The 26,305-nt window shown below is 41.0% G+C and overlaps 2 protein-coding genes across 15 annotated transcripts in view; one reads left to right on the top strand and one right to left on the bottom strand.

Moving 5' to 3' along the window:
* DGLUCY (D-glutamate cyclase) overlaps window positions 1–17,191 on the top strand; it is an 89,863-nt gene extending 72,672 nt beyond the window's left edge. For 10 of the 13 annotated variants that reach the window (XM_053270633.1, XM_053270644.1, XM_053270717.1 and 7 more), the window contains 3 exons: window positions 2,376–2,495; window positions 9,353–9,507; window positions 15,138–17,191. In XM_053270633.1, the coding sequence (XP_053126608.1) occupies window positions 2,376–2,495; window positions 9,353–9,507; window positions 15,138–15,281 (419 nt within the window). In that variant the 3' untranslated portion in view covers window positions 15,282–17,191. Of the gene's footprint in view, window positions 1–2,375; window positions 2,496–8,099; window positions 8,198–9,352; window positions 9,509–15,120 lie in introns of those variants that run through there. The other 3 variants (XM_053270653.1, XM_053270663.1, XM_053270670.1) reach the window with 3 other exon arrangements.
* A 3,009-nt stretch (window positions 17,192–20,200) lies between these two features.
* GPR68 (G protein-coupled receptor 68) overlaps window positions 20,201–26,305 on the bottom strand; it is a 28,056-nt gene continuing 21,951 nt past the window's right edge. The window contains exons 2-3 of one of the 2 annotated variants that reach the window (XM_053283594.1): window positions 23,682–24,768; window positions 20,201–20,327 (exon numbers count right to left, since the gene is read on the bottom strand). In XM_053283594.1, coding sequence (XP_053139569.1) covers window positions 20,220–20,327; window positions 23,682–24,665 — 1,092 coding nt within the window. In that variant the 5' untranslated portion in view covers window positions 24,666–24,768 and the 3' untranslated portion in view covers window positions 20,201–20,219. Of the gene's footprint in view, window positions 20,328–23,141; window positions 24,769–26,305 lie in introns of those variants that run through there. The other variant, XM_053283593.1, reaches the window with a different exon arrangement.

The following is a 26,305-nucleotide window of genomic DNA, read 5'->3' as shown; positions in this document are numbered from 1 at the left end:
TAAGTTTTGATTGACTAGGTCACCAGGAGATAAGGGGCTGATTGACTAGGTTACAGGAGATAAGTGATCTCTGAGTGGTCACTGTCTTTCTGTGGAGACTTGAGGGAAGAAAGGACACTGCTGTGCAATTGCTTCTGAGGCCAGAGTCACTCATACTATGACCCTCCACATAAGGCCACTTCACAGATTCTTTTGGACTACTTGTGCATTTAATAGCAAATGGTATATCTTTATAAACCATAGCTGACAACCTAATGGTACATTTGCACAAACGACGGTGCATTCATGTAAGACGACTGCAGAGCTCCACAAAGTTGTGGTGCTTCAGGATGTTGAACAACCACTAGTGGAAGACCTTCTCCAGGATATACACAAAGTTGTGCTACAAGATTGTACAATAAGTATTGTGCAACAATTGTTGCAGAATGATGTTGTGGGACAATTGTGCAAAGATTGTTGTGCAACGTCAACATTTATCAACTGCTTTGAGATCAAATAATTGTTGGTCTATAAATTACTAAATAAATAAATAACATCCTCCACTAGCTCAAGGACTAGTATCATATTTCCATTTTTTGTGCAACATCCTTGCTCTATGTCCTTAAGTCAGCGCAACATTATTTAACAACAACTTTATTTATGATCAAAAATCAGCTACAGAAATTTCCAGTTTTACCAAAAAAACACCACCGTTTCATGACTCAGTCATTCGTTGTTGTGTTTTCACCACTGCTACACAAAACTTCGCTGCCACTGAGGTTATAAATTGATTCATATCAGAAAGAAGCATGGTATAGAACCCATCCAAGCTGCCCGGGTATTTCAGCAATAAGGGAGTAATATGACATACAAATATCCTTATATAAAGGGCAGTATAATAAAACGTGCTGAATTGTTTTGATCCCCAACCCACATGGACAGATTCAGTTAGCAAATGGAACAACATTATTCTAATGCAACACTAATATGGAACTCAGGCTTCCAACGTAGTGGAATTTTCCTTTGCAATGTCTTTCCGCAAGCACACCATTAGGATGTTGGCCCTTGATTGGCCACATTCAAATCAGTGTGGGAGAACTGGGCTCAAATCCCACCTCTGCTAAGGAGTTTCCGGCTCTGAGAACGTCACTGGCTGACATCTGGATTAATGTTGTACACATGCGACTAAAAAGGGCATATGCTCAGCACTAGCATCACCATTTCTGAAGTACAAGTGCTTGTGCAGGGGGGAATTTTAATTGATTCCCCCTTCCCCCAGAAGTGCTCTATATGATACAAAATTCGGTCCTTGAAAGCTGTGCAAGGTGGGGATACCAGCACTGCACACATGCTTTTTTTTTAATTGCATGCATGCAGCCTTCAGTTGTTGGCCACTATCAGCCTAAATTCCTTATCTGCCTCATTGGAATAGCAATAATCAACTTTGGGTTGTTGTGAGAGGGAACACAAAAATGTGTAATAATAATGCACATTACATGTGTAATGTAATAATACATAAATGGCAAATACTAATTCTAGTTCCAATGATTTTATGTATGTTGAAAGTGAAAGTTAATGAGAGCTCAGTGGAGTCAATTTCTCTTATTTTACCTTTCAGTCTTCTCAGACACTATTTCCCCCCCAAAGCAACTTAACTGTAGTCTTCATTTCCCTCCGAATTTTTCAAATGAGGACAATATTCCTATAGTTCAGTTTCTTTTGTTTTAAAAGATTGTCTTTCTCAAATATAGCTCCGGTTCTTTGGTATTTATTATGGGTGTCAAAGATATTTTAAAATACAATTTACAGAAGTTAATTATATCAGTAAGATCTTTGGATAGTCAATGGTCACCATTGCTGAATTTCATTCACACTTTGTCTAATATTGTGTATAAAGATCTGTAAAGGAATATTCTCATATGTTTAAGCTTAATGGCATAATATGATAAAATCCGCAAACACGCACAAGCTCTATGCTAAAAAATCTTGCTACTTCAAAGGGCAAATGCATTTTAATATGTATTTTAAGCAATTGATAGCTCTGTTACATTATATTTTCTTGGCTAACAAGTTGCTGGAAATTTTTCTTACTTTAGAACACTTAGAACAAACATGTTAAGGCAATAGATCTTGCCCCTCCGAAAAGAAAACGGGAACAGCATGATGTCAAATTCCTCTTCCAACTGGAAATAACACCAGTTTTCTGCTAACATTGCAGAACTTCACTAGAACACAAGTAGCTTCAAATTAACTCCTCTGGCTTTAATAGTTTATTAATTGAACTACTATACTGTTATTTTGAAAAGCTTAAATAAAGTGGCACTGCATATTTTATTAATCTGAATTAAACTTGTAAACTAGTGTGATATTCACTATTCTTTCCACATTTTCTTTAGGCATTGGGGATGGAGGAAATGAATTAGGAATGGGAAAAGTAAAAGAAGCTGTGAAAAAGTACATTAAAAATGGGGATGTTATAGCTTGTGATGTTGAAGCTGATTTTACAGTTGTTGCTGGTAAGTCCAAAACAAGCCCAAAGTGTTAAAATGGAACTCTTGCATTGGTATTTAATCTTGTTATTGAATTTTAACTGATGGTGTGTGTGTGTGTGTGTGTGTGTGTGTGTGTGTGTGTGTCAGTCAGTGGGTAGAACTTAATGTTATAGGCAGAAAAATTCACTTTGTATTCATATCGTTGGCATTCTGCTGGTGCTAGATTGGCACTGAGTAATCCTTGCCTTCTTTTTTATTTCTAGTTTCTGCCCTCTCTGGAAAAGATACACAAATAATAATATTAGGGAAGAACATGTAGTACTTCAAAGCACCAACTCTGGTCAACACTATGGGTTGCTTCAGACATTGCATTTCTTTACTTTTGATATTTTAAAATGAATGTAGGGAAGTGATGAGGAAGGTTACTGGCCATTTTTATGATCTGGAGACTGGTATAACTATCAGATGGTACCTGTGCAAAGGTCCTGGGATTTTGCAAGTTGTAGCTCTTATCTATATGTCTGAGCCTTGTGGTTATTATATGTTGTCCACCGTTTGCAGGCCCCATCTTTATTAGGATTTCTTATGTGCAATAGTAGAAGCAGATCTAAGTCTTGATTGCTGTACCCAGTGCTTGCCAACTGTGTAAACAGTATTAGTCTACTAAAAAAAAATTGCATTATGAACCTACACCGGGTGTGTGTGTGTGTGTGCGGAATTATACTAAAGGAACATTAATGCCCTTTAAACATGATTTCAGAACAAACTAGCACTAGAAAACCACCACAGTTAATTTCTGGTCTCTAATTATGAGTATATCTTTACTTAGGAACTAATTCCTCAGAGCTGTCAGAAAAGCTAGGCGTAACTTTGGGCTAAGAAGAGATAAACGTGTATTGAATTTCCTGAATGTAATTTTAGATCAGAATATGTAGGATCAGATTTACAGTGTTGCTGGCAAGGGAAGGATAGGAAAAGTAAACCCAAATGCCTGAAGATCCACTTCAGACAAGTTCAAGAAGTAACTCCCAACCTATCTAATGCCTAGCTGAATGGAGCTATGGCCATGCCAGTTTTAATCTCTCTCCTTTTTCTTCCCCCTCCCTCCTCTCGCCCTCCAGCCAATGGGGACCCAGTTGCCCATGACAACGCTTGATTTGTATGATAACTAGGGATGTGCATGGATCATTTCGGTGCCTCTAATTCAAGGTGCTGAAATGATTCACGTTACCCCAGTCAAAACATTTCAGCTGGGGGCAAGCAGGAGCTTTAAACAGAGGGAGGCAAGTTTTACTTGCCCCTCTGGTGCTTCTCTGCAGTCTCACCATGGGGCTGTCACTTCCAAAGAGCCATGCTTTCTCTGCAGATAAGCCACACTGTGCTGGGGGCTTCCTGCATGAGAACAGGAAGATCTGGATAGTGATTTGGTGACAGATCTGGATAGTGATTTGGTGACAGATCTGGATAGTGATTTGGCACCTGCGCAGACCAGCTTCGGCAGAGGCGTATCTAGGGAAAATAGCACCCAGGGCAAACACTGAAATTGCGCCCCCTGTCCAAACACCTGACATCCATCTTTCAGATAACTTCACCATAATATCAGCTCAAAAATACAAGTCAAGCTTGTTAATCTTTTAATATTTCAAAAACTATTTAGCAGTGGATGTAGCCAGATCAAAAAATGCTGGAAAACTACAAATTTCAATATTCTGGGGCTCATGAAATACCCAAATACTATGTGGAGGTGTACTTGGAAAACTAAACAGAAGTGCCTGTATAATTCTCTACTATGTATTGTAGCATCACCATTACATAAGTTTTAAAAATCAATGGAGAATTTGACTTTTCCCAGATACTCTGAAAATAATTAAAGGATATGCAGAGTAAACTGTGTCACTGCTTGGAATATATTCTAGTCTTTCAGAAAGACAGTTAAAATGAGAGAAAGAGAGCAAGAAACTCCCAGTGGGCCTTAATACTAAGGATTTCACACTGATTCAGAGACAAACTCACCATTAATAGCCATATTATTAAGACATCACATTTAACTCACTTATCACAAGAAGCAAAGTAAGAGCACATGAATACACTCCTAGCTCATAAACTTCAGCTGATTAGTCACAAGCCCTGATTCTCTGTACATAGTGCCAATCTGAATATGTGTACAGTGTCTTCTATTATATTAATTATTTTTTAAAAAAAATTACCTGTAGCCCCTTCAGGGGGCTTCCTAAAGGCCTTGGGGGGTCTGCCCTCCCCCCGCTGGCCTCTAGGGCCTCGCAGGGACCAATTGAGCATGTGCGGTAGCCATTTTTAAAAATAATCTTTTTTAAAAAAAATGGCCACTGAAAACAAAATGGCCATCATGCATGCTCAAATGACTGCTGCAAGGCCTGGCATGGCCCAAGGCCTCACAGAGGCCATCTGAGCATGCGCAGTGGCCATTTTGTTTTTGGCAGCCTTTTTTTTTTTTAAACAATTCTACAAAATTGTATTTTACTTTGCTTGTATTGTGCCCCCCTTCAAGTGGTTCCCGGGGCATGCCCTGCCTGCCCCACCCTAGATACACCCCTGAGCTTAGGGATAGATTCTTTAGCTCCTCAATGCACCCCTCCTCCACCGAGTGGGCGTGCTCTGCACCTGTTATTTTTGGTGGTTCTCTCAGTTTCTTTCTGACCGCCAATGCAATCACTTCTTTGTGGGATTTTTCGGCTCCTCAGAAAGTTTGTTTTGGATAGTTCCCTCATTATGGATTGACTTTGGACTGGACTTACAACTCTTCTTCTAACTGTAAAGTATTTGGCTTGAATTTCTGGACTATTGACATGAAACAGTTTAAGGACTCCTCTTTAGTGTTATTTTGGACTGGCTGTGTTTGCATTGGTGGATTGTTTCATTATGAGCTTGGAAAAGTTAACGGAATATTCTCTGTTTTGCGGATGAATTGCTGTGGTTTATTGACTTTCTCATGAGTAGGACCTCTCCCAGAGAGAAGACCACCTTTAAAGGTGTGCTGACTGCAGTGGCAAACTCAGTTCTGTTTGGGAAAGGGGCATAGCATGGCACACTGTTCGGTCTCATCTTCGTTTTCTAAGCAGACTTTAAAAAATCGTGCAGCACTTTTAAAAGTGGCTATTTTTGAAGACGCTTTAGCCCCAAAGAAATAATCATCCCTATCACCATCGGCATCCAGTTCAATATCAAAATCAAAGCTGGGGACTGCTCTGCCAATGCAGTCAAAATCCCCAGTGCCAAAACCATCAACATCGATGTCGACCTCTGTGTTTAAAAAGCCGGAGTCAACTTCGAGGCATAAGGCTTCTTGCCGAGAGAAAGAGAAGTGCAGAGTGGAGGAAGTAGCATCGGATGCTCTACCCCCTTAAAAACACAAGGACTTGGTCATCCAGGTCAAGTGCCCTATGGGGCTTCAACACTGTTCTCCGCCTTTGACGTTGATGCTTTGGGATCAGGCGACATCGCTCTCTCCAACCCAGACTCCTCGTCATTCCCTGTCTGCGACTGCATCGGAACTTTGACATTGAGTCGTTTCCTTATCCAGCTCCCATACCTTGTCAATTGCCGTCGGCAACTTGGTTATTGGAATTGTTATTGGAAGCGAAATCTATGGCATTGATCCAGTGAGCTCCATCTCCCGAAGTCAACATGGAATATATTAGCCCTGTTGGAGTCTACTGATAGTATTCCGTCAGCGGGCACTTTTAAAGGCTTTTAAAATCATGGGCTGGATGGGGATGATGATGATGTAGCCGAGGTTACCCAACAAGTTCCTAAGATACCATCCTTCTCTACATCACGTCCATGACTAAATCTATGTGTACTCAGACAACCAGTCGTCCAAAATCTATGGCTACGCAAACTTGTTCTTCTCTGACTTCAGACAAGGCTATACAATTTTCAGAGTCTGCAACTTCATCTGGATCTTTGATTAACTTAAACAAACACCATCCAGTGAAGGTGAGGTGCAGCTCATGCTCCTACTAAAGTGGCCGGCTCTGCAACTGGAGTGAGATCTACAGAACCTGTCTCCTCAGATGATGACTATGAATCCATCTCTTCAGAATCCGAATCTACTGGAAAGAATTCCGATCTGGACCAAAATATGCCAACCACTCCTTTCATATCTCCTAACGAGGAAATGCGGTCTTACCACCAGCAAGTGGCAGAAATGGTTAACAGTGCTGGTCTTGATCTAAAATAAAAAACTACAGATTTGGATGACCCAATTTATAATTTATGAAAAAGACTATGATGATTCAACCTGCATACCTATCCGTAATAACTAGGGCTGTGAATCGACATGGGAGGTGCTAGTGACATTGATGCCTACCTCAAAACATCTAGAAATGCTCTATAGGGTGCAAGAAGAAGATAATGAATATCTATTGAAGCATCCAATACCAAACTCAATTGTTATTGACTGTGCCTCTTCTTCAAAGGGAAGCAGGCAGCATACATACTACACCAGCCGATAAAGAAGGCCACAAATTAGACATTTTGGGGTGCCAGACATATGCTACGGCATGTTTGTCGATAAAGATAGCTGATTATATGGCCTATATGTATTGACTAAGAAACTATTTGAGCCTATGGCTTCAGCTTCTTTGAAACTGGTGGTTCTAAAGACAGTATTCCTCATAGCTACGGCAAAATGGGTCAGTGAACTCAATGCACTACATATTGATAAGCCTTACACTAAGTTTTATCAGGATAAAGTGGTTATGCATTTTGACCCAGATTTTCAACCGAAAATAGTGTCTGATTTTCACATGAATCAGGATGTTGTACTCCCAACTTTCTTCAGGGACCCAATCACACCACTGGAACATGCAATGCACAGTCTGGATGTCAGACGAACTCTGCTATTCTATTTGAAATGGGCAACCATGCTCAGGAGGACAAAGACTTTTCATGACAAAGACTCTTGAGCATTACATTTAGAGACATGTTCATGGCTGCCACTTGGGCCTCAAATCAAACATTCATGAAACACTATGTGCTGGATCTTTGTTTATCAGCGGCAGCTTCTATTGGACGGGCGGTGCTTAAATGGGCCTTCAGTAGCTTGCTTCTCCCACCTCCAGTTAGGGAAAGCTCATGAGTCACCCACTTTTGTGGCTGTCACTGGATCACTATCCAGATAAATAGGTAGCTTACCTGTAACAGATGATCTGGTAGTGATCCACTGACAGTCACAAAACCCGTCCACCCATCCCCACTTCAATAAGAAAGCATTGAGAAGTTTTTAAGTTAGAAGATTGAAATATCACAGCATTGTCGGCCTACAGAAACTGAGGGAAATGACGCCCAGCTGCCAAAAATAACGGGTGTGGAGCATGCATACTAAGCGGAGGAGGGGTGCATCAAGGAGCTAAGGAATCTATCCCGAAATTGGTCTGCGCAGGCACAAAACCCACTTTTGTGACTGTCAGTGGATCACTATCAGATCATCTGTTAGAGGTAAGCAACCTGTTTTCCCTGTTCCCAGCATCCCATGGGTGCTGGAGTCACGTAAATGGTGTCTGTGGACACCATCTTGAGTGCTCAGCAGTGTTCTCATGCAGACTATCTTGACGCCATCTTGAGTACTCTGCATCTGTTCCCATGCAGGAAGCCCCCAATGCAGCATGGCTTATCTGCAGAGAAGGCACAGCCATTTGGAAGTGACAGCGCCATAGTGATGTGACAGAGGAACGTTGGAGAGGCAGGTAAGACCTGCCTCCCTCCATTTAAAGCTCCCACTTGCCACCCCTGTGGATGTGCATGAAGTGCTTCATGAACATCCCTAATGATAACAATCCAACCAGGAAGCAAGGAGATCTCAAGCCATTCGGAAGCCAGTGCCAGAAAACCAATCACCAAGGGGAGAAAGCCCACCAGAATGGTGCTTAAATCGGGGTCATTTTGAGTCAAACCTGAATCAGGCCCTTTATTTTAAGGGTGTTTCATTTTGAGTTCAAATAACTCAAAAGGGCCTGATTCAAATTCAAATCCATTTGTACTCAAATCGATTTGCACATCTCTACTGTCCACCACGACCCCAAGATCTCTCTCCTGGTCAGTCACTGACAGCTCAGACCACATCAGCGTATATGTGAAGTTGGAGTTTTTTGCCCCAATATGCATCACTTTACACTTGCTAACATTGAACAACATCTGCCACTTTGTTGCCACTCCCTCAGTTTGAAGAAATTGTTTTGGAGCAATTTCATAATCTGTTTTGGATTTCACTACCCTAAATAGTTTCATAGTGAAATGTTGAGAAAGCTGCATCTTTTGAATTTCCTCCAAACATGCAGGTTTTAAGAGGATTAAATTCCTTTTAGTGAAAAAGTTGGCAACCTTTTTTCTTCATGAATCATTTCAGTGACTCATTGTTTAAACACCACGGACAAAAACCAGTGAGTTGAAAAACTTTTTTTTTTAGCTCCATTCAGATTAATCAGTATTTAGTAATCCTCCAGTTTAGACATAGTCTTTAAAAAATAGTTTGGTTCAGGCACTTTGAATTGGTTTTTAATCTGTTTAGATACATTTAATGCAAAATAGTGTAAAATTATTTTGCTTACAATTTAACTCTATAAAATGAATAGAAATATAATATTTAATCTGAGAAAAATTGAACTGCCTATTTTAAAGGTTTTTTAAAAGGTTTTTTAAAACAAAAAAATAGGAAAAATGCTAATTATATGACTGAAAGGTGAGTGCTTGATTATTTAAGCACTTATATTGAATTGGTTACCACTTTTTGTATATAGGGATTCCATTCAGGTTCAAGGTTAGAGTTGGTTCTGGTTCACTTAAACTTTTCTGAACAGTTTTTCAGTTCAACCCTGTATTCTGTTTCATTTTTTCTCTTACAGGAGTTTCTAACTGGGGAGGCTATGCTGTTGCTTGTGCATTATATATTCTCAGTACCTGTGAAATACATGACCGCTATCTGAGGAAAGCTGTTGGATTTCCCAGGTTTTCCACGAAAGTAGCCTGGACAGCATTAGCACTTCCTTCTGTGGCTAAGGTATTCTCTTTGAAGACAATCATATGAAAAGCTTGGCATGAGATATTGACCCTTTCCCATCTAGCTTTCAGTTTCTAGTATAAGCCAAAACTGCATGTAGCACTTACCACTGTTGTGTGATCATTTAATGAGAAATTAGTCGGCAATTAAGTTCCTAGCTTACAATTGCCATGTTCTACAGAGATTATGAGGTTCATATGTGACTAGAATCATCTCCACTTCTGCTCCCAAGAATGCAGAATATAACACCAAATTGAATTTAGTGCTACTGGTTGCCTTCTTTTTAAGTGATCTACTACACATGATAAATCTATAGAGTAAAAATAATAGAGTTGAAAGAGAGCAAAGGCCACCAAGTACCCTACTCAAAACAGGGAGAATCCACCCACCATCCCACATTTCACTTGCACTATCTAGAGCATTATGTACAACAAACAGAAATAAGTCACTTGCAGACCAGATATCTGCAGATAATTTGAGCAACAAAGCCAAGCTGTGCACTTCAAGGAAAAAAAGAAAAAAGACCACTAGCCCATGTGATCTGAATAAAAACTCATTCCATACTCTGTCTAAGGCAACTAGAACCAACTTTGAGTGTGATTAAAACTCATCCAGTGAGCCAACCCTAAGAAATGTAATATTGATGCAGGTCCACAGCAGATGCCATGCAACTTCCTTTCTCTCTGAAGCCCCATAGGAAACTGAGAAAACTTTCAAAAAATCCTTCCTGATCTCAGTAGCCACTCAAGCATTTGAATTGAAAGATATCATTTGCAAATTGGTTGGTCTAACTTGAGCGTGACTTGAACTTTTATCCACCAAGCTGTTCCGGGATTTCAGGAAAACTAATGCCCAGTGTTAAATTTCTAATAATTAAAGGGCATGGTATAATTTTTGGCATAAATTTATCAAAAACAATATTTTAGATTAATAGTTCCAGCTTTCTTCTGTCTCTCTGATGTATTTGTACAGTACTGTCATACACTTGCTCTGCTCCTTTCTTCCACGCGAAACTGTTGAAGCTCATTTAATCTGTGCTCATATATTATTAATTCCTGTCTAGTTTAGAACATAAGAACAGCCCTGCAGGATCAGTCCAGCATCCTTTTCCACACAGTGGCCCAGATTCCTCTGAGAAGCCCACAAGCAAGTGGTGAGGGCATGTCCTCTCTCCTGCTGTTGATCCCCTGCAACTGGTATTTAGAGGCATCTTGCCTCTGAGGCTGGAGGTGGCCAATAGCCATCAGACTAGTAGCCATTGACAGACCTGCCTTCCGTGAATTTGTCTAAGCTCCTGTTAAAGCCATCCAAGATAAGGACATAAGAAAACTAACATAATATAAGTTTGTCTTTGTCACTGCTCCAGTTTGAATTCATCCTTCACATCAATGGACCTAGTCTTTTTTATGTAGCCTCAGCACAGTCTTGAACAAATTCCTCTTATTTGGATAATCATCAATGCTATAGTCTTTTTGTTTTTTGTTGTTGTTTTTATTTAACAGTTCTGAGTTCAACTTCAGTATTGCCTCATCATTTTAATAAATTGACAATTGGGAGAAATCCTGTCAGGCTCCAAAATTCTTCAACATGTGCAGATTGTCTTTAAGGCACTAACTGGATGTTACAGTGTGTTACATTATGAGTTGTGCTAAACTCCTATAAAGCAGAGTGTGTGTTGTGGGGTGGGGGTGGGGGGCAGGATTTAAAATGTAGCATCAGAAATTCAGCAGTGAGCCAATTCTCACATATGAGTCTGCTGCCATCGTGTCTGGTTTCCACTTAGCCAGCTGCTTTGCTTCTAATAGTATTTGGACATTAAAAGCATAAATATTTCTGTGACATAGTGAAATCTTAGAATTGTTTGTTCTGAGGTTTTTCTTTTCTTTTTTGATTTTTATTACCAGTCTCCTCTAGTCTAATACTAAACTTTTTCCTTTTAATTATTTAGGATGGTAAAAGTGATATTTTTGTAGTGATGCATAATCAGTGTGATTAAAAATGAGAATGCTTTTGTGTAGAAGGCCAACCGTGAAATCTGAAGTGCTAGCATGAACTTGTTAGTCACGTTTGGTTCCCAGTATTTCCAAACTTGAGGATAGGAAATGGATAGGAAACAGTTCTCAAGTCTTAGAAGTTGTTTGATAAATAATTGTAAGATACTTTTTATTGTGTATTTTCCCCTCTAGTGCCATTAAAAAATGGGAACAAATTAAAATGAGAGAGAGTAGTCTAAAATTAAATGTGCACAAATAGAGGCATTTCGAGAGTTTATTTAACGAGTGCTGTTAGAGATAATTTACTCTTACCCAAGGTCCTTTGTTGTTTAGAATGAGCTTTGAACAACTGTGATCTGTGTTGAAATGAACATGTGTCAGAGGGACCTGGACTCTCCAATTCAGCAGTGTCCAGATCTTCCTGAGGCTATAAAAAAGGCAGAAGACTAGCAACCTTCAGTCTGATTGGCCTGAGATAGCATTACCAAAGAGCAGACATAACAGTAAATACATCATTGTCCCTCTGTCTTGCTTTTAAAAACAAAAATAGCATCTGCTGGAAACCTGATTTGGATTGGGAACATAGCGTGTGCACACACACTCCAAGGCTGCTATTTACTTTGGGTGGTACTGTGGGTGTCCTCTTGGGGCAAATTGCCATTTGGAAGGCATTTTATAAATGAAAATGGCATGTGGAGAAGAGTTGGTCTTGTGGAGAGCTGGTCTTGTGGTAGCAAGTACGACTTGTCCCCTTAGCTAAGCAGGGTCCACCCTGGTTGCCTATGAAAGGGAGACGACAAGTGTGAGCACTGTAAGATATTCCCCTTAAGGGATGGAGCTACTCTGGGAAGAGCAGAAGGTTTCAAGTTCCCTCCCTGGCTTCTCCAAGAGAGGGCTGAGAGAGATTCCTGCCTGCAACCTCGGAGAAGCTGCTGCCAGTCTGTGAAGACAATACTGAGCTAGATAGACCAATGATCTGACTCGGTATATGGCAGCTTCTTATTTTCCTATGTTAATCCCGCCATGCACCCTATTTCTGATTGATGTCACCCATGGCTGCTATTTACAAAAATAAAATCCCACCTTTCCTCAAAGGAGCTCATACATGGTTCTTCCACCTTTATATCCTTCATTGTAACAACCCTGTGATAGTGTTAGGCTGAGATTGTCACACAGTAAGTTTTATAACTACATGTGGATTTGAACCTAGATCTCTCAAGTCCTAGTTTCAACCTTCTAACCATTACCCTGTGCTGCTTTTCCACTGCACCACCCTGGAAAGATGATGATGCGACTCTACAATGTTATTTGCCTCACTCCCATGACCTCCCTCCTGTGTGTCCATAATTTGGTTTGATGTTATCTCTGATACTTCAATGTAACCTTGGTATTCCCCTTTGCCCATATGTACCCTGTCCAGGCTTGTTATGAAAGTATCAGGAGAATGTTATGGCCATATGAACACCACTGAAGTTAGGGTGTCACGTTTCAATACAGTAAGCAACATTCGTGTGAGAGCTCTTCTACTTTAATATTAATTTAGTGGGAGATTGCATTGAACAACAGTTACTCACAGACTGATTCCCAAGATGCCTTATATGTTTCCAAGTCAAGCTTGCACAGTAATTAGATAATGGAAACACACTTTAAAATTTCAGTGCAAAAGATTTTATAGTTAATGAGAACAACTGTAAAGGAAAATAAAATTAAAACTTCCCTGACAAGATGGTTCTTACTACAAATTCCTGCAATAGACACTGAAACAAAAATTTCATACAACTGGTATTGTCTACTACTTCCATGCAGGTGTTTTTAACTACTCTGGCCAAATGCCCAATCAAAATAATACCAGACTGCCTATCCTCTTTTCTTTCTCTGTCTTTGTTACTGAACCCACTCAATATTCTTCCAATAATTTCAGTTTCAAGTTTATTTCAAACGTATTCTAGTGAATCCTGGTATTAAGTATATAAGTTTGACTATTTGCAGCTCTAAATCTTAATGCTGAACACACACACAACTGTCATAAGAAATGTAAATACCAGCCAGTGTTCCAAAGACTGCTTTGGGTAATCTTTTCCATTATCACTCAAAATGGTTCTGAAGCGACCTCCCATATGATCTAGGGTAAACCACATTCAGTAAACCTCCTGCAGATATTGGCATACAACTCCCATCCTACCTTCCTGCCACTGTGCCTGGGGATGCAGGGAGCTGTAGTCAAAAAACAGCTGGTGGGCCGCAGTTGAGTAGCCCTGCTCTAGATCATGGCAGAAGCAACTTGGGGTAGCGGATGCCACTTTAGCATCTATCTTCTAAATATTTATTTCTCCTAGGCGTACTCGTCACTAATCCCGTGCGTGGCAGCTCTCACAAGAGTTCGCAAGCAGAAGCACTTGATTGGGCAGTGGGGATTCCATATGCAGATAGGGAGAAGGGGCTTGTGAGAGCAGAAGCACCATGGTGAATGGGCAGTGGAGATTCCATATGCAGATAAGGTAGAGGAGCCTGTGATGAGGAAACAAGATGAACAAGATCTGTTAATTCAGGGAGGGAGGGAGAAAGAAAAAACATGAAGGAAGCGGGAAGAAAGTGGGGAAGAGTGAGTGGAGGAGAGAAAAAGAAGGGAGGGGAAGAGAGACAGAAGGAATGGAGAGGGAGGGGCCTGAGCCTGTCAGCAGCCTGAGGGGAATGAGCAGCACTGGCAGCAAGGAAGGGCCCAGTCAACCACTGCTGCTGTTTGGGGCTACCGAGGCCATTGTCAGAGGCAGGCAAGGGACAGGCCCAGGCCTGTCAGCAGCCTGAGGGGAACAAGCGGCTGTGGTGGTGGCAGCAGCGAGGAATGGCCTGGTCAATCACTGCTGCTGCTCCTGTGGGGAGGAGCAGGGCTCAGGCGGGGAGATCTCTGGGGATAGGCAGCTGCAGCTTGGCCAACAGGCGCCAGCAACACTGCAGCCACGACCAAGAGGGGTGAGGGGGATGGATGGAGGAGGAGGAGCAGGAGTGTGGCTCAGGTGAGAGTGGGGAGATCTCTGAGGCGAGGGGGGCTGTGGCAGGGGGTGAGGGGAGCAATCAAGTACTAGCGCACAGATGCTCTGCGCAGGTTAAGCTAGTTATTCTTATATTCAAGTTGAAAGTGGTTTTTGTAGTTTCACCATTAAACTCTGGCGGTTTTCTGGCAAAGAACATACAGGCTCCTGGATGTAGTACTGTATGAATGACAGAGAATGTTATGTTTTAGACTTCATTTATTTTAATGAAGACAATTTTGAGAAGATTATCTAAAATGTTGCATCACAGAGAACTGGGGGGTGGGGGGAGGTTCCTATTCTTTTTATCCTTATATATACTTTACACTCCAGATATACTTGATGCCCAGCATCGTGGAGTTCTCATTGGCATCCACAGAAACTGATTATGCAAGTTTATCTCAAGAGATAACAAATGGGTTGCACAGACTATCCCAGATTTTCGTCTGTCTTTTCTCTGTTTAGACACATTTCAAATATATCAACTGCTGTGGCAGCAGTGTTTACAAAAATGAATTACTGGAATCTTGAATGGTTTAATAGCACAGTCTTGACTCAGTCTCCAAACGATGGATACATTGACAATGTAGTCTGATTTATTTTGTAGGAAGAAAAGTTGCTGAATATATTACGGCAACACCAAGTCCGCAGTGGAAAAACCGCTAGTCTGGAAATGGAAGTGGATGGTCTGCCATTCTATGACATTCATTCACATATGATTGAAAAGCTGCTGGAGGAAACTCTGAAATAACTTCCTGTTGCTGGAACATACCTTATAATTTAACCTCCATCTTGGCCTAACACACTACTGTATGTACCAGAACTTGTGCTTTGAGGTTCAGCCTCCATTTCAGGCAAGCCAAATGGGTTATTGGGTCTTCTGGTAGCTAGGCAAAAAATCACCTTTCAAAGAGGTGACTCTCTTATATTTAGCATGTGGAAAGCAACTGTCACTATTCAACCCCAATACAGCATTCTTCCAGAGGCTGTTGCTGGTGTCTACTTTATGTTTCTTTTTAGACTGTGAGCCTTTTGGGAGACAGGGGAAAGTCTCCCCCCCCCCCATGTAAGCCGCTTTGAGAGCTTTTTTTAAATTGAAAAGCAATATATAAATAATGTGCTCTGAGCCTACTCACTCCCCGTCATTTTGATTAGGCTAAATTGCCAGCCCAGCAAAATAAGGGTCCTGGGGAAATGAGGAAGTTCCAGGGGGCAATTAGTCACACCTTCCTGCAATCAAAGCAACTCCTAGCCACTGAATGAATTGGCATACTGGAGTCCTGCTGCCTCTGTGTCCTGCCCAATCTTCCCACACAGCTCCCCTAATCTCAACACAGAATTGTTAACATATATACTCTCATGTCTCATGTGGGAACCCCTGGAAGTTCTCTACCCTGGAGACTCTGTACAATTTTTCTTTTATTTTGTCCAGAATTCCTGTAACTAACACAAGCACCTGGAATCCAATGTGATTCCAGTTGTGGGACTCCTGGTGGACATTCTGCCCAGTACTGCCTTGAAACCTTGCAGCTAATCCTGCTCCTCAAACCTGGTAGTGGCACACCCAGTGTGCAACCTGTTTAGACTGTGATGCCAGCCCAGAACAGACATTTTGGACCCCTTGTTAAGGTGCCTGTACATAAGCCTTGGGTACTTGTTTCTTCCCTGCCGGAAGGCCTTTCAGCAGTCCAGCATCCTGCACTTCCCCACCTGAGATCCATTCACTTTCTTCACCTTAACCACAGCAGATTAAAAGAAGGCAATTCCATTGTTTTTGACATAGCATTCAGATTGGAGAGCAACATGGTTTTTTGTTACAACTAAAGAAGTCAGTGTTTACTCTTCCAAGTAATGTTCCGTTTGTGTAACTGACATGAGACAACAAAGAAAAATGCAATGATAACAGTATTACAAATTTCTTCAGAATGTAGCATTATTTATAAGTGGAATAAATATCTTAAAACAGAACAGCCATCATGCTGCTTGTAAAGTAACAGAGTTTAGTGATTAGTTAATTAACAGTATGTCAGCAAATAATTGTTGTTAACGGACATAACATTAAAATGTAAGTGATGTAAACGTTCCAAGGTCAGAAAGAATACTATGGAAAAAATGAACTGTAGCAGCAAATGCTAGTAACTGTTCCTCTGTCATCAGAATGCTACTCCTCTAAATATAATCTCAGCTATTTTTCATTTGCTGTTTTATGTGATGACACAATCTCAGCTTTCTCGTCATGTTGTCCTTCTGGTGACCCAATTACAAAGGTAAATTTGAAAATGCCTCTTGCATATACTGGCTTTGTAACTGCAACCTGCTTCATTATTGAGAATTCTTTGTATAGTCCTCTCTACTTTGCCAACACTAGCTGCCATCACACTGGTTCATCACTCTGGCTTACATGTCCCATAGTATAATACAGACTCCCTATCCCTGCTCTCTTTCTTAAATCCAAAAACCTGTTTCTCTCAAGGTTTCTTTGTCTAGCCAGCCTGGAAGTTATTCTGATTCAGACACTAAGCTGAAACTCCTCTTTGCAGTTCTGTGGTTAATCTTGTAATGTGTTTTTAGTAGTACAATATATTATCGTAATATTGCCTGAATCAACTTTCTTATTCCCCTGTACCCCTACCCTACAATAAAACCTTGTTTGTTTTTGAACTTCAACCTCCTTCTTTCAGTAACCAAGACTTTGAACAAAAATTATTCTGACGTCGGGCTGCTCCACCCCAGCTCACTAATTCCCCACACAAAGCCCCAACACATTTAGGGGTATTCATGCCAATCACCCCAGAGCAGTTCCATGAACACACTGCAGGTGATCTAACACACATGGCGATGGTGCTGTGCAAAAAGACAATACCAGAACTACTGACCTCTTGTGCAGCACCATTGCTATGTGTGTTAGAGGCCTGCTTTGGCACAGGAAGTTCTGCAATGCCTGTGTTACACTGTAGAACATGCAAGTATGTAAGTCATTAATTTTAACACTTTATTTAGCAGACATTCCTTCAGCAATACTGGGGAAGTAATTATCTCATACTGGACAACAACAGAATTCCTGACAATGCAGTTCTGCACTTGCTCTTTGCTTCCAGTTGATGATGGTGTAGGGGTGTAGCTATGATTGAGCGAAAGGGTTCAAAGAACGTGGGGGCCCCAGCTCCACCCCTCCCTATTTTCTTCATTATCTCCCTCACTCTGAGAGGCCACCAGAGAGAGGGGTGAACACGGGCGCCTCTCCCCTAGCTACACCCCTGGGTGGTGTAGTCATGTCGTCCTTACAGCCTTGTAGCTGACATGACACATGATCACTGCATAAAAATTCTACTAACAGCCACATTGCCTCAATGAGGTCAGGCTTCTTAGGTGATGAGACTGATCATGCTGGGCAGAACTTATCTGCCAGTTTCTTAAGTACTGCAGATTTCACTTCATTTGGGAATGCTTTGATGACATTACTGTTTACCCAACAAACCTGGACAGAGGAACCTACTTTTGCTGGTTAACTGCCACAGTTGTCTTCTGCACCTATTGATGCTAACAGATTTTGCTTCCTTATTCCATATCCTCTCTGCTTGCTTTTTTTCTTTTCTCATTCCACTTTAGACTCCAAACATTTTGCTGAAGGACTCTTTACCCCTTTCCTCCATTTTCAGCTGGTCAGACATGCATTCCCTATACAACTTCATTCTTTCCATAGCAACTAGGGATGTGTGAATCAATTCAGGTACAAAATGATTTGTACCCAAATCTACCTGTTTTGGATGATTTGTGGACAAAACAAGCTGCTTCTGGCTAGCTGGCCAGATTCAGGTGCAAAACAAATCACCCAGAATTTGGACCCGAATAATATGTAGATTCAGACCTCCATTTTGTGGCACTCTCTCTTGCTGTCTCTATTTTGTGGCAGGAAATCTTTTTGAAAATGCTGCCCTCCCAAGCTTCAGATTGGTGACTTACAGTGTGCAACAATTGGTTGGGGATTCCCCCCTGGTTCCAGATTGGTTCATTTCCATTAAAATCTTTTATTGCCAGGGGTGACTGACCCCACATTGCCTAGGGGATGGTCAAAGGAGGAACAAGGGTGGTGGGAGTTTGAAGGAGGGATTTCCAGATGTACTGAAGGAGGCAGCCAGCTACCATTCTGCCTTTCTGCCTCATAGGAGGAGAGAGAGAGAGCGCGCCAGCCAGAGGAGCTTTGCCTTGCCTTGCCTGCCTGCTGCCTGGAGTGGATTCTCTGCTTTTTGTTCTTGCTTTTCTGATTGAGAAAAAGAGAAGAGAATTTTTTTCACCTCCTTCCTGCTGCTGAGAAAACTACTGCCTGAGCCTGCTGTCTGTGTAAATCGATTTGGGCACAAAATGATTTGTACCCAAATCTACTTCTTTTCGGAGATGTATGGAAAAACAAATCTCCCCTGTGCTAGCTGGCCAAATTCAGACCCCAAACAAATCGAGGGTGATTCGATCTGGGTACAAATCGAATCGAAAAAATCAACACATTTGTATTTTTTGTTAGTTACCATGAAAAGTTATGTCAGTTACTTGAATTTCTGGTCCCAAGTTTATTGCAGGAAGGAAAAGCCTCCCCTATTACTTGAGTAATTCCTCTGCTTTAAGAGTAATCCCTTCAAAATTGATTTAGGTTTCCCAGTCACAGACATGCAACTAAGGTGTACTTATGTATAAAGACACATGCTCACATACTGCACAGTCTACTGTCCTTCCAAGTGAGATGCCTACACGCAGGAGCATTCTACCATTGCTTGCAGGCACAGAGCCTTTCTGTCTCCTAAGCACAGTGTTCTCACTCCAGTGACAAAGTTCCATTGATTCCCAATGGGAGGTCCACTGGAGCGATGACACTGTGCTTAGGAGACACAAAGGCTCTGCATATTTGCAAGTAGCAGCAGATTGTTTTTCAGTAGTCTGCTGCAGCGTGTGGTCATCTCACTTAGGAGGGCGGTAGGCTGAGATGTAAGCCATGGATCTGAGCAGACATAGTAATGTTCTCTAGTGAATCATATTTTATTGGTCATGTTTCCTATCTTAGAAAGCCCTTCCAGAGCATGGGGAGCACTTGGAACTCTAATGGCGTTTGCGCAATAAGAAGAATGGGCTCCTGTCACGCCCCCAGTCCCTCAAAGCATGCACTCTTCAATTAAGTCAGGACGTCAGCCAGTATTCATGTCATGATGCCAAGGAAACAATATATCCTTGGCTTTCTAGGACTATGCAGATGGACATGTATTTCTATGGCCAATTGTCAGGAATCAGGACATTCCAACAGCAGTTTGTTACAAATCATTGGAATTGACTCAGATCCAAATATATTCCCTTGATGTGAGTCTGAGCTGACTAAATTATGAACTGTTTAAATAGTTATGAAATTCGGAGCAGACTAAGAATTTGGCAGACTGGTTCTGATTTCACAAGAAGCACTATGGCTATGGACTCCACTATACAATTAGAATGATGATTAATAAATGTAATAATAAATCTCTAGTAAAGGATTCTCTACTCCCCAGTGTTGAGGATTAGTAGTACTTTGCATTAATAGAATTATTAGGTAATGGGCCTTCTAACGTTAAACAGGAAATGTATGAGATACACCATGTCATATCTCCATTATTTAAATGGCACAACAATATCAAATAACAAATCAACAAATGACTTAGATCTTTTTAATTTAAACCATGTATATGTGTATTACATCATTGTTGTCATGGCCAGGGGAGCAGCTGACAATAAAATGTGTTTTAAACACTTTTGCATGCAGAGAATGTTGGCCCATGACCTGAGAAATAAGAGAAAAGAATAAGTTTGGAAAAGAATTACAAGGAAGCCAAATAAAACAATGCATGACCTAGAGATAAATGTACATCTTGGTACTGGGCCCCAAAGCAGAACCTTTTGCTGCACAAAACTACTAAATAAACTGAGTATTAAGCTAAACAAAATCAATCCTCTTCTAGAAGAAGATTTATTTTGTTTTGGCAATATATTTTGGCACACGGTGGACAGACATACGTAAGGTTTCTGAGAGCTTCTCTTTTCCCCCAGAGCTGTGAAAGCTATCATAATGAAATTGCTTGGGGAGGCAGAGCCAGTTGCAAAATGGCATCTTGTACAAAAATTTACATTGACAGTCGAAGTAATTTTGACACCAAGCCCCTTGGATTCCAGGAGAAGTTTACTTCAAGACAGGAAGCAAGCAAGGGAAGCTGCTTTGTGAGGGGAGAAAGGAGAAAAATTAATGAGAAATAAAGTAAAAGCAATCCTGATGTCCTGGAGAGAAAGAGATAGAGAGATTTTAAAATCATGTCCACACCCTTACTCAGCCAGCCAATCAGATTCACAGTAGGGATGTGCACAAAACAGATTTTGCATTTTGTTCCAAGCTCAAAATGAAACACAAAATGGCTGGAACATTTCGCCAAAAGAGCTGTTGAGCCGGCTGTTTCAACTCGAAACATTTTGAGTGTTTCAGCAATAGGGAATAATGGGGAAATTCCATTGTTCCCCACGGGTAGCTCCTATGGACACCAAAGTAGGTTCGGTGGTAGCACATGGTGGTTGCTACCTACCACCCAGCCCACAAAAGAAATGGGTAAGTGGGCAGTTTTTAACCAGCATTTAACTTTCCCCCCAAACCCCCATAGGATCCTATGGGGTGTTGGGGAAAGTTATGAAATAGTTTTAAAATCACCTTCTTGCCCATTTCTTTTGTGGGTTGGACGGTAGGTGCACACATCATGCCCTATCACACAACCCACTTTGGTTTCACTAGGAGCCACCCATGGGGAACAATGGGGTATTTGTGTTTCCACAGAGTTCCCTATGGCTGGAACAAGCTGCACTCATAGAGTGCACACAAGTTTTGCACTGCAATGCAATTTGCAATGCATTTTGTAACCTTGCCTTGAAAAACATTGCAGAAGTGCACAGTAAAAGGAAATCTGTTCCTCCCAACACAGAGCACACATTTCAAACACAGTCCGAAAATCAATGGCCCAGAATCAATTGCTAGCCGATATCTCTGCACTGCAGTAATATCACTGGCACAGGTTGCTCTCTCACACACAATTATGACCCCTTGCTTCAGCATTGCAACAGCTGCCACAGCAGCACCTTTAGCAACCACAAGCATAGACATAAGCTCAACTAAAACATCTTCAGACAAATTTTGACTGAGTGCACCTTGCAATGCAGATTGCAGAGCAGACCAGAGCAGTGAGAGAAGCACAAAGTCTCAAAGCCAGATATAGGGCTCATCTCACAGCAGTCCGCAAGAAAATATCACACACAGAGAGAGCTGAGCTGCCACACAGTCCATTTCTCGCCACAACACTATCTCACAAACAAACCACAACTCAATGAAGGCAAGCACACAAGTTCTGCCTGTCAATTTGAGATCCAGCAAAACCAGATAGTTATAGCAGCAATAGCACAGCATATTCTACTCAGTGCTGAGAAACTAAAACCACAGCCTCAAACCTACCTTCATTCTCTCCTGATGAATCCTCTTCAAGAGAGGCATAAAGGTTCTCTCTGCCTCCCAGTCCCTTTGAATACATTTTTAAATTCCCTCCTTTTTTGTTCCTCTCCCCCCACCTTCAGCCAATTGGAGCACAGTTGTCAATGACAATAATTCATTTGTATGTGTGAAGGAACAAGGCCTACACTTCTTTTTGTAAATAAGATTGATGTATATTTCCTTGCTAGTCTCTGTATTAATAAAGCTGACAGGGTCAAAAATTTATGGCTTCTGCTCAGCAGTTACATTTTTGAGGATGATGAAATGTACTGGTTTGATTTTGGAGGGAAAGGGAGGTTTGATTTTATTGGTCATGGTTCTAAAAATAGAGGAAATTTAAATTATTCTGATTGATTTGTTTAAAAAATGTTGAGGGAAGAAGAATATATAAGGACTCAGGCTTCAGCAGAGTTTTAGTGTTGAAAAGGAAGTTCAGCTGAAGAGCTGTTTTTGGTCGGTCTAAAGTGTGCAGAGCCAGAGGAGTGCAGTGAATTACAGCACCAGAAGGATTGCAGAGCTGAAGAATCCAAGGGAAGGGATTGCTAGCACAGACTGAGAGATTCAGTACTGCTGCTAAAAAGAGCTAAGAAATCACTGACAGAGAGTGAAATATCTCTGGAGAGCTGAAACACTCACCAGCACAAAAAACCAGTCTGGGTTAAGCCCCAAGACTGTGAAGGAGAACAGGACCTGAGGCAGCACAAGGGACAAGCCAGGTTCTCCCACCTTCATTTTAATTGCCAGTTAAATTCTTTACTAGATCTTACTATTCACCACTCACTCTCTTAAATCCACAATAATCACTGTCTAAGCATGGTTTAAGAGTTTGGATTTGCAGCTGTAGCACTTCAGTTTGAATTAAAATTTACAAACAAGTCTATGGCTTGTTTTTCTGTTCTTACGTGCCACAAACAGTAGATAAACCAAAGGATTTCTATTGAGTCAAGTTTTGTTGTGAATTCTCTCAAGTATTCCTTTATAATTAATGAATGGTACTAATCAGATCAAAGTACTCTGATTTCAACTCATTTATGAAATAAGATTGAAGGGCTTTAAAATGAAAGGCACACCATATACACATCTATGCTTTTAATAGTGTTTGCATTCAACTTCTAAAAAATAAGAACACAAAATGTAATTCTTTGGTCATCTGTCAAGTACTCACTGCTTCCAGTTTACTTAACAAATCCAGAACATTAATATGTTTATTTCTACAAGTCCTGTAATTAGACAGAATAGCAGATTTTCCGTGAGTAGGGCTATATGGAGTCAGCAATATGCACAGGATGTATAATGAAATGTAAATAGCCTGTTGTATATAATTATGCTACATTGTGGTAAAAGCGCTTTATGGTTTTAAAGGAACTAAGGAATTCCCCATGTGGAAAGAATGGTATCAGTTGATCACATTTTTAAACTATCAACTGTTTTACAGGGTACAATAATTCCCATACATTTTTACCCAAAAAAGAGAAGCAAGCAAACACATGAATGGAAATTTTAGATCACTCTTCCTTTTGGAAAAGTATTGGCTGATGATTCCTCCATTTCAATAACAGCATTTAGTTTATTTAACTCTGGGTTCAGCTCAAATCGTGTTCTCTTTTTTCTTACACTTTCTGGAGTATTCAGCTGATAAGATTCCTTGGTTTCTATCTGTACACATCTTAGACACTTCAAACAGGTGTCCCCTATTTTGGCAAAGTCCTGGTAGGTGTTCTCACTGGAAAAGCAATACAATACTGGGTCTGCAACACAGTTAAAAGTGGTCAACAAGAGAGAAATATGATAGACGTTAAAGATTCTGGCAGCAAATTCACAGCTGTTCTCAAAGATGCTGCGGATCAATAACAGTACATGGTATGGCCCAAAGCACACCAAGAAAATAATAATTGTGCTAGAAACCAGACGTTTGATTTGAATCTTTTTCTTCTTCTGTGTACCGTGGCTTTTGCGGACTACCCGCAATATGCCATAGTACGAAAAAAAAAGCAGAGAAAATGGGAATAGGAATCCAGCAATGAAACGATAATAATTGATGTTGTTCTCCCAATTTTCGATGGGATAGTGCTCAAAGCACACCACATGGCTCTCCAAGTCTCTGCTGAATTCACCATGTGTAAAAGCAAAGCAGCATGTCAGAATTTCCTTGGTCCAGATGACAATGCTCACCACCATAGCAGCCTTCATTGTGCGACACTGATGGAAGTGAAAAGGGTGCACCACAGCTAAGTAACGGTCAATCGAGATACAGCAGAGGAAACCCACACTGATGTAAATATTTTCATACAGGAGAAAGCCACAGATTTTGCACAGGAGTTCATTATATGTCCAGTTGTCATGCTGTAAAACATACTGGAGCCAAAAGGGCAGGGAAAATATGTATAACAGGTCTGCTATGGTCAAATTGCAAAGGTATATTCCCAGTTCATTCTTGACTTTAACTTGCAGATATCCATAGTACAGTGAGAGGCAGTTGGCTGGAAGTCCTACTACAAAGACAAGTATGTATATCACCGGTGATAACGTCTGATGTATGTTGTGATTAATGGTGCAATTCACAGTATCATTGTCTGAAAGAATCTCCATCTTCTGCATTCAGTGGCCATACACGTCCTAGCAAGGCAGGCATAAATTTTAATCTTCTGCCATTTCATTATTTCTATATGTTCTTCATACAAACATCACTCTTTATAAAAACCTGCAGGGGGTCAAAAAAGAAAACAGAAGATGAAATCTACCCTATAATAATTTTCCCTAGAATAATTTTCATAACCAAATGCAATTCTATTTCTCTACAGCAAGTTATAGTTTTCTTTTGATTTATTTATCAATGTTTTATGCCGCCCCATAGTTCTGTCTTTAGGCAGCTCACAACAAGATAAAAAGTTAACACAGAGAAATAAAAACCTTACAACAGTTTAAAACCACAATTAAATTAAAAAGCTTGGGTAAAAAGGTAGGTATTTAAAGATTTTTTTTTAAAGTTGTCAGAGATAGGGAAGATCTCATCTTGGCAGGGAGTGCATTCCAGAGTCTCAGGGCAGCAACAGAGAAGGCCCGTCCCCACGTAGCCACCAGACAAACTGGTTATAGCCGCAGACGGACCTCTCCAGACGATCGCAATGGGGCTTATAGCGAAGAAGACATTCCCTTAAATACCCAGGGACTAAGCTGTTTAGGGCTTTATAGGTTATAACCAGCAACTTGTATTTTTCTCAGAAACATATTGGTAGCCAGTGTAGCTTTTTCAATTTTTCAATAGGAGTAATATGGTCTCTTCGAAATGACCTGGGGACCAAGCTGGCTGTCGCATTTTGTACCAATGGCAGTTTCCATACTACATACAAAGGCAGCCCCACATAGAGTGTATCAAGTCTGGAGGTGACCAGCAGATGTACCACCATTCTGAGGTTGCTTATCTCAAGAAATGGATGCAGTTGGCGTATCAGCCGAAGCTGATAGAAAGCACCTCTGGCCACTGCCTCAACCTGGGATACCACAGAGAGTTGTAGATCCAGAAGCACTCCCAAACTGCACACCTGTTCCTTGTGGGGAAGTGTGACCCAATCCAGAATGGGCAGATCAAATTATCTTCTGAGTTCCGACCCCTAACAATAAGTATCTCCTTACTTATTTCAAGTATACACAGTTAAAGTTAAAATTAGAAATAAGCAATACATAACTGTCACAGAGCTGAGGGGTCCTTAATCATAACCTTCAGGCAGAATTTAAATGGGGGCTCTTGACCATACCACTGTCACTAAACCCACAGCAAACTATTGGCAGTTAACTGATAACTGCCACCACCTACTGGATTATGTATATACAGGTGAAACTCGGAAAATTAGAATATCGTGCAAAAGTCCATTAATTTCAGTAATGCAAATTAAAAGGTGAAACTGATATATGAGACAGACGCATTACTATAACTAAAAGCGGAGAGCCTCAGATGGAAATTGTCTGTAGTATTTTGAACAAAGCATTTTTTTTCTGTTTATTCTTTGCATTTTAAAAGTCTCTCTAAGTGAATTTTTGCCTCAAAAGAAAGGGGGCTGGAAGGGGGCCTCACTCTGGTTCACACAGGAGCTCAGGAGCTCGGCAGCTGTTAGTTTTCTCACCACGTGCAAGCTTGCACATGGAAAGGTTTTTGTATACTTTTCCAATAGAGAAAAGGAGAGTTTCCCCGGGATTTCCACCCAAGCGCAGAGTGGGGGGGGGGGGGGCGGGTTAACTCG

The sequence above is a fragment of the Hemicordylus capensis genome, chromosome 1 (assembly GCF_027244095.1).
Source record: "Hemicordylus capensis ecotype Gifberg chromosome 1, rHemCap1.1.pri, whole genome shotgun sequence".
Lineage (NCBI taxonomy): Eukaryota > Metazoa > Chordata > Lepidosauria > Squamata > Cordylidae > Hemicordylus > Hemicordylus capensis.
This window is presented reverse-complemented; position numbering and strand designations above follow the sequence as displayed.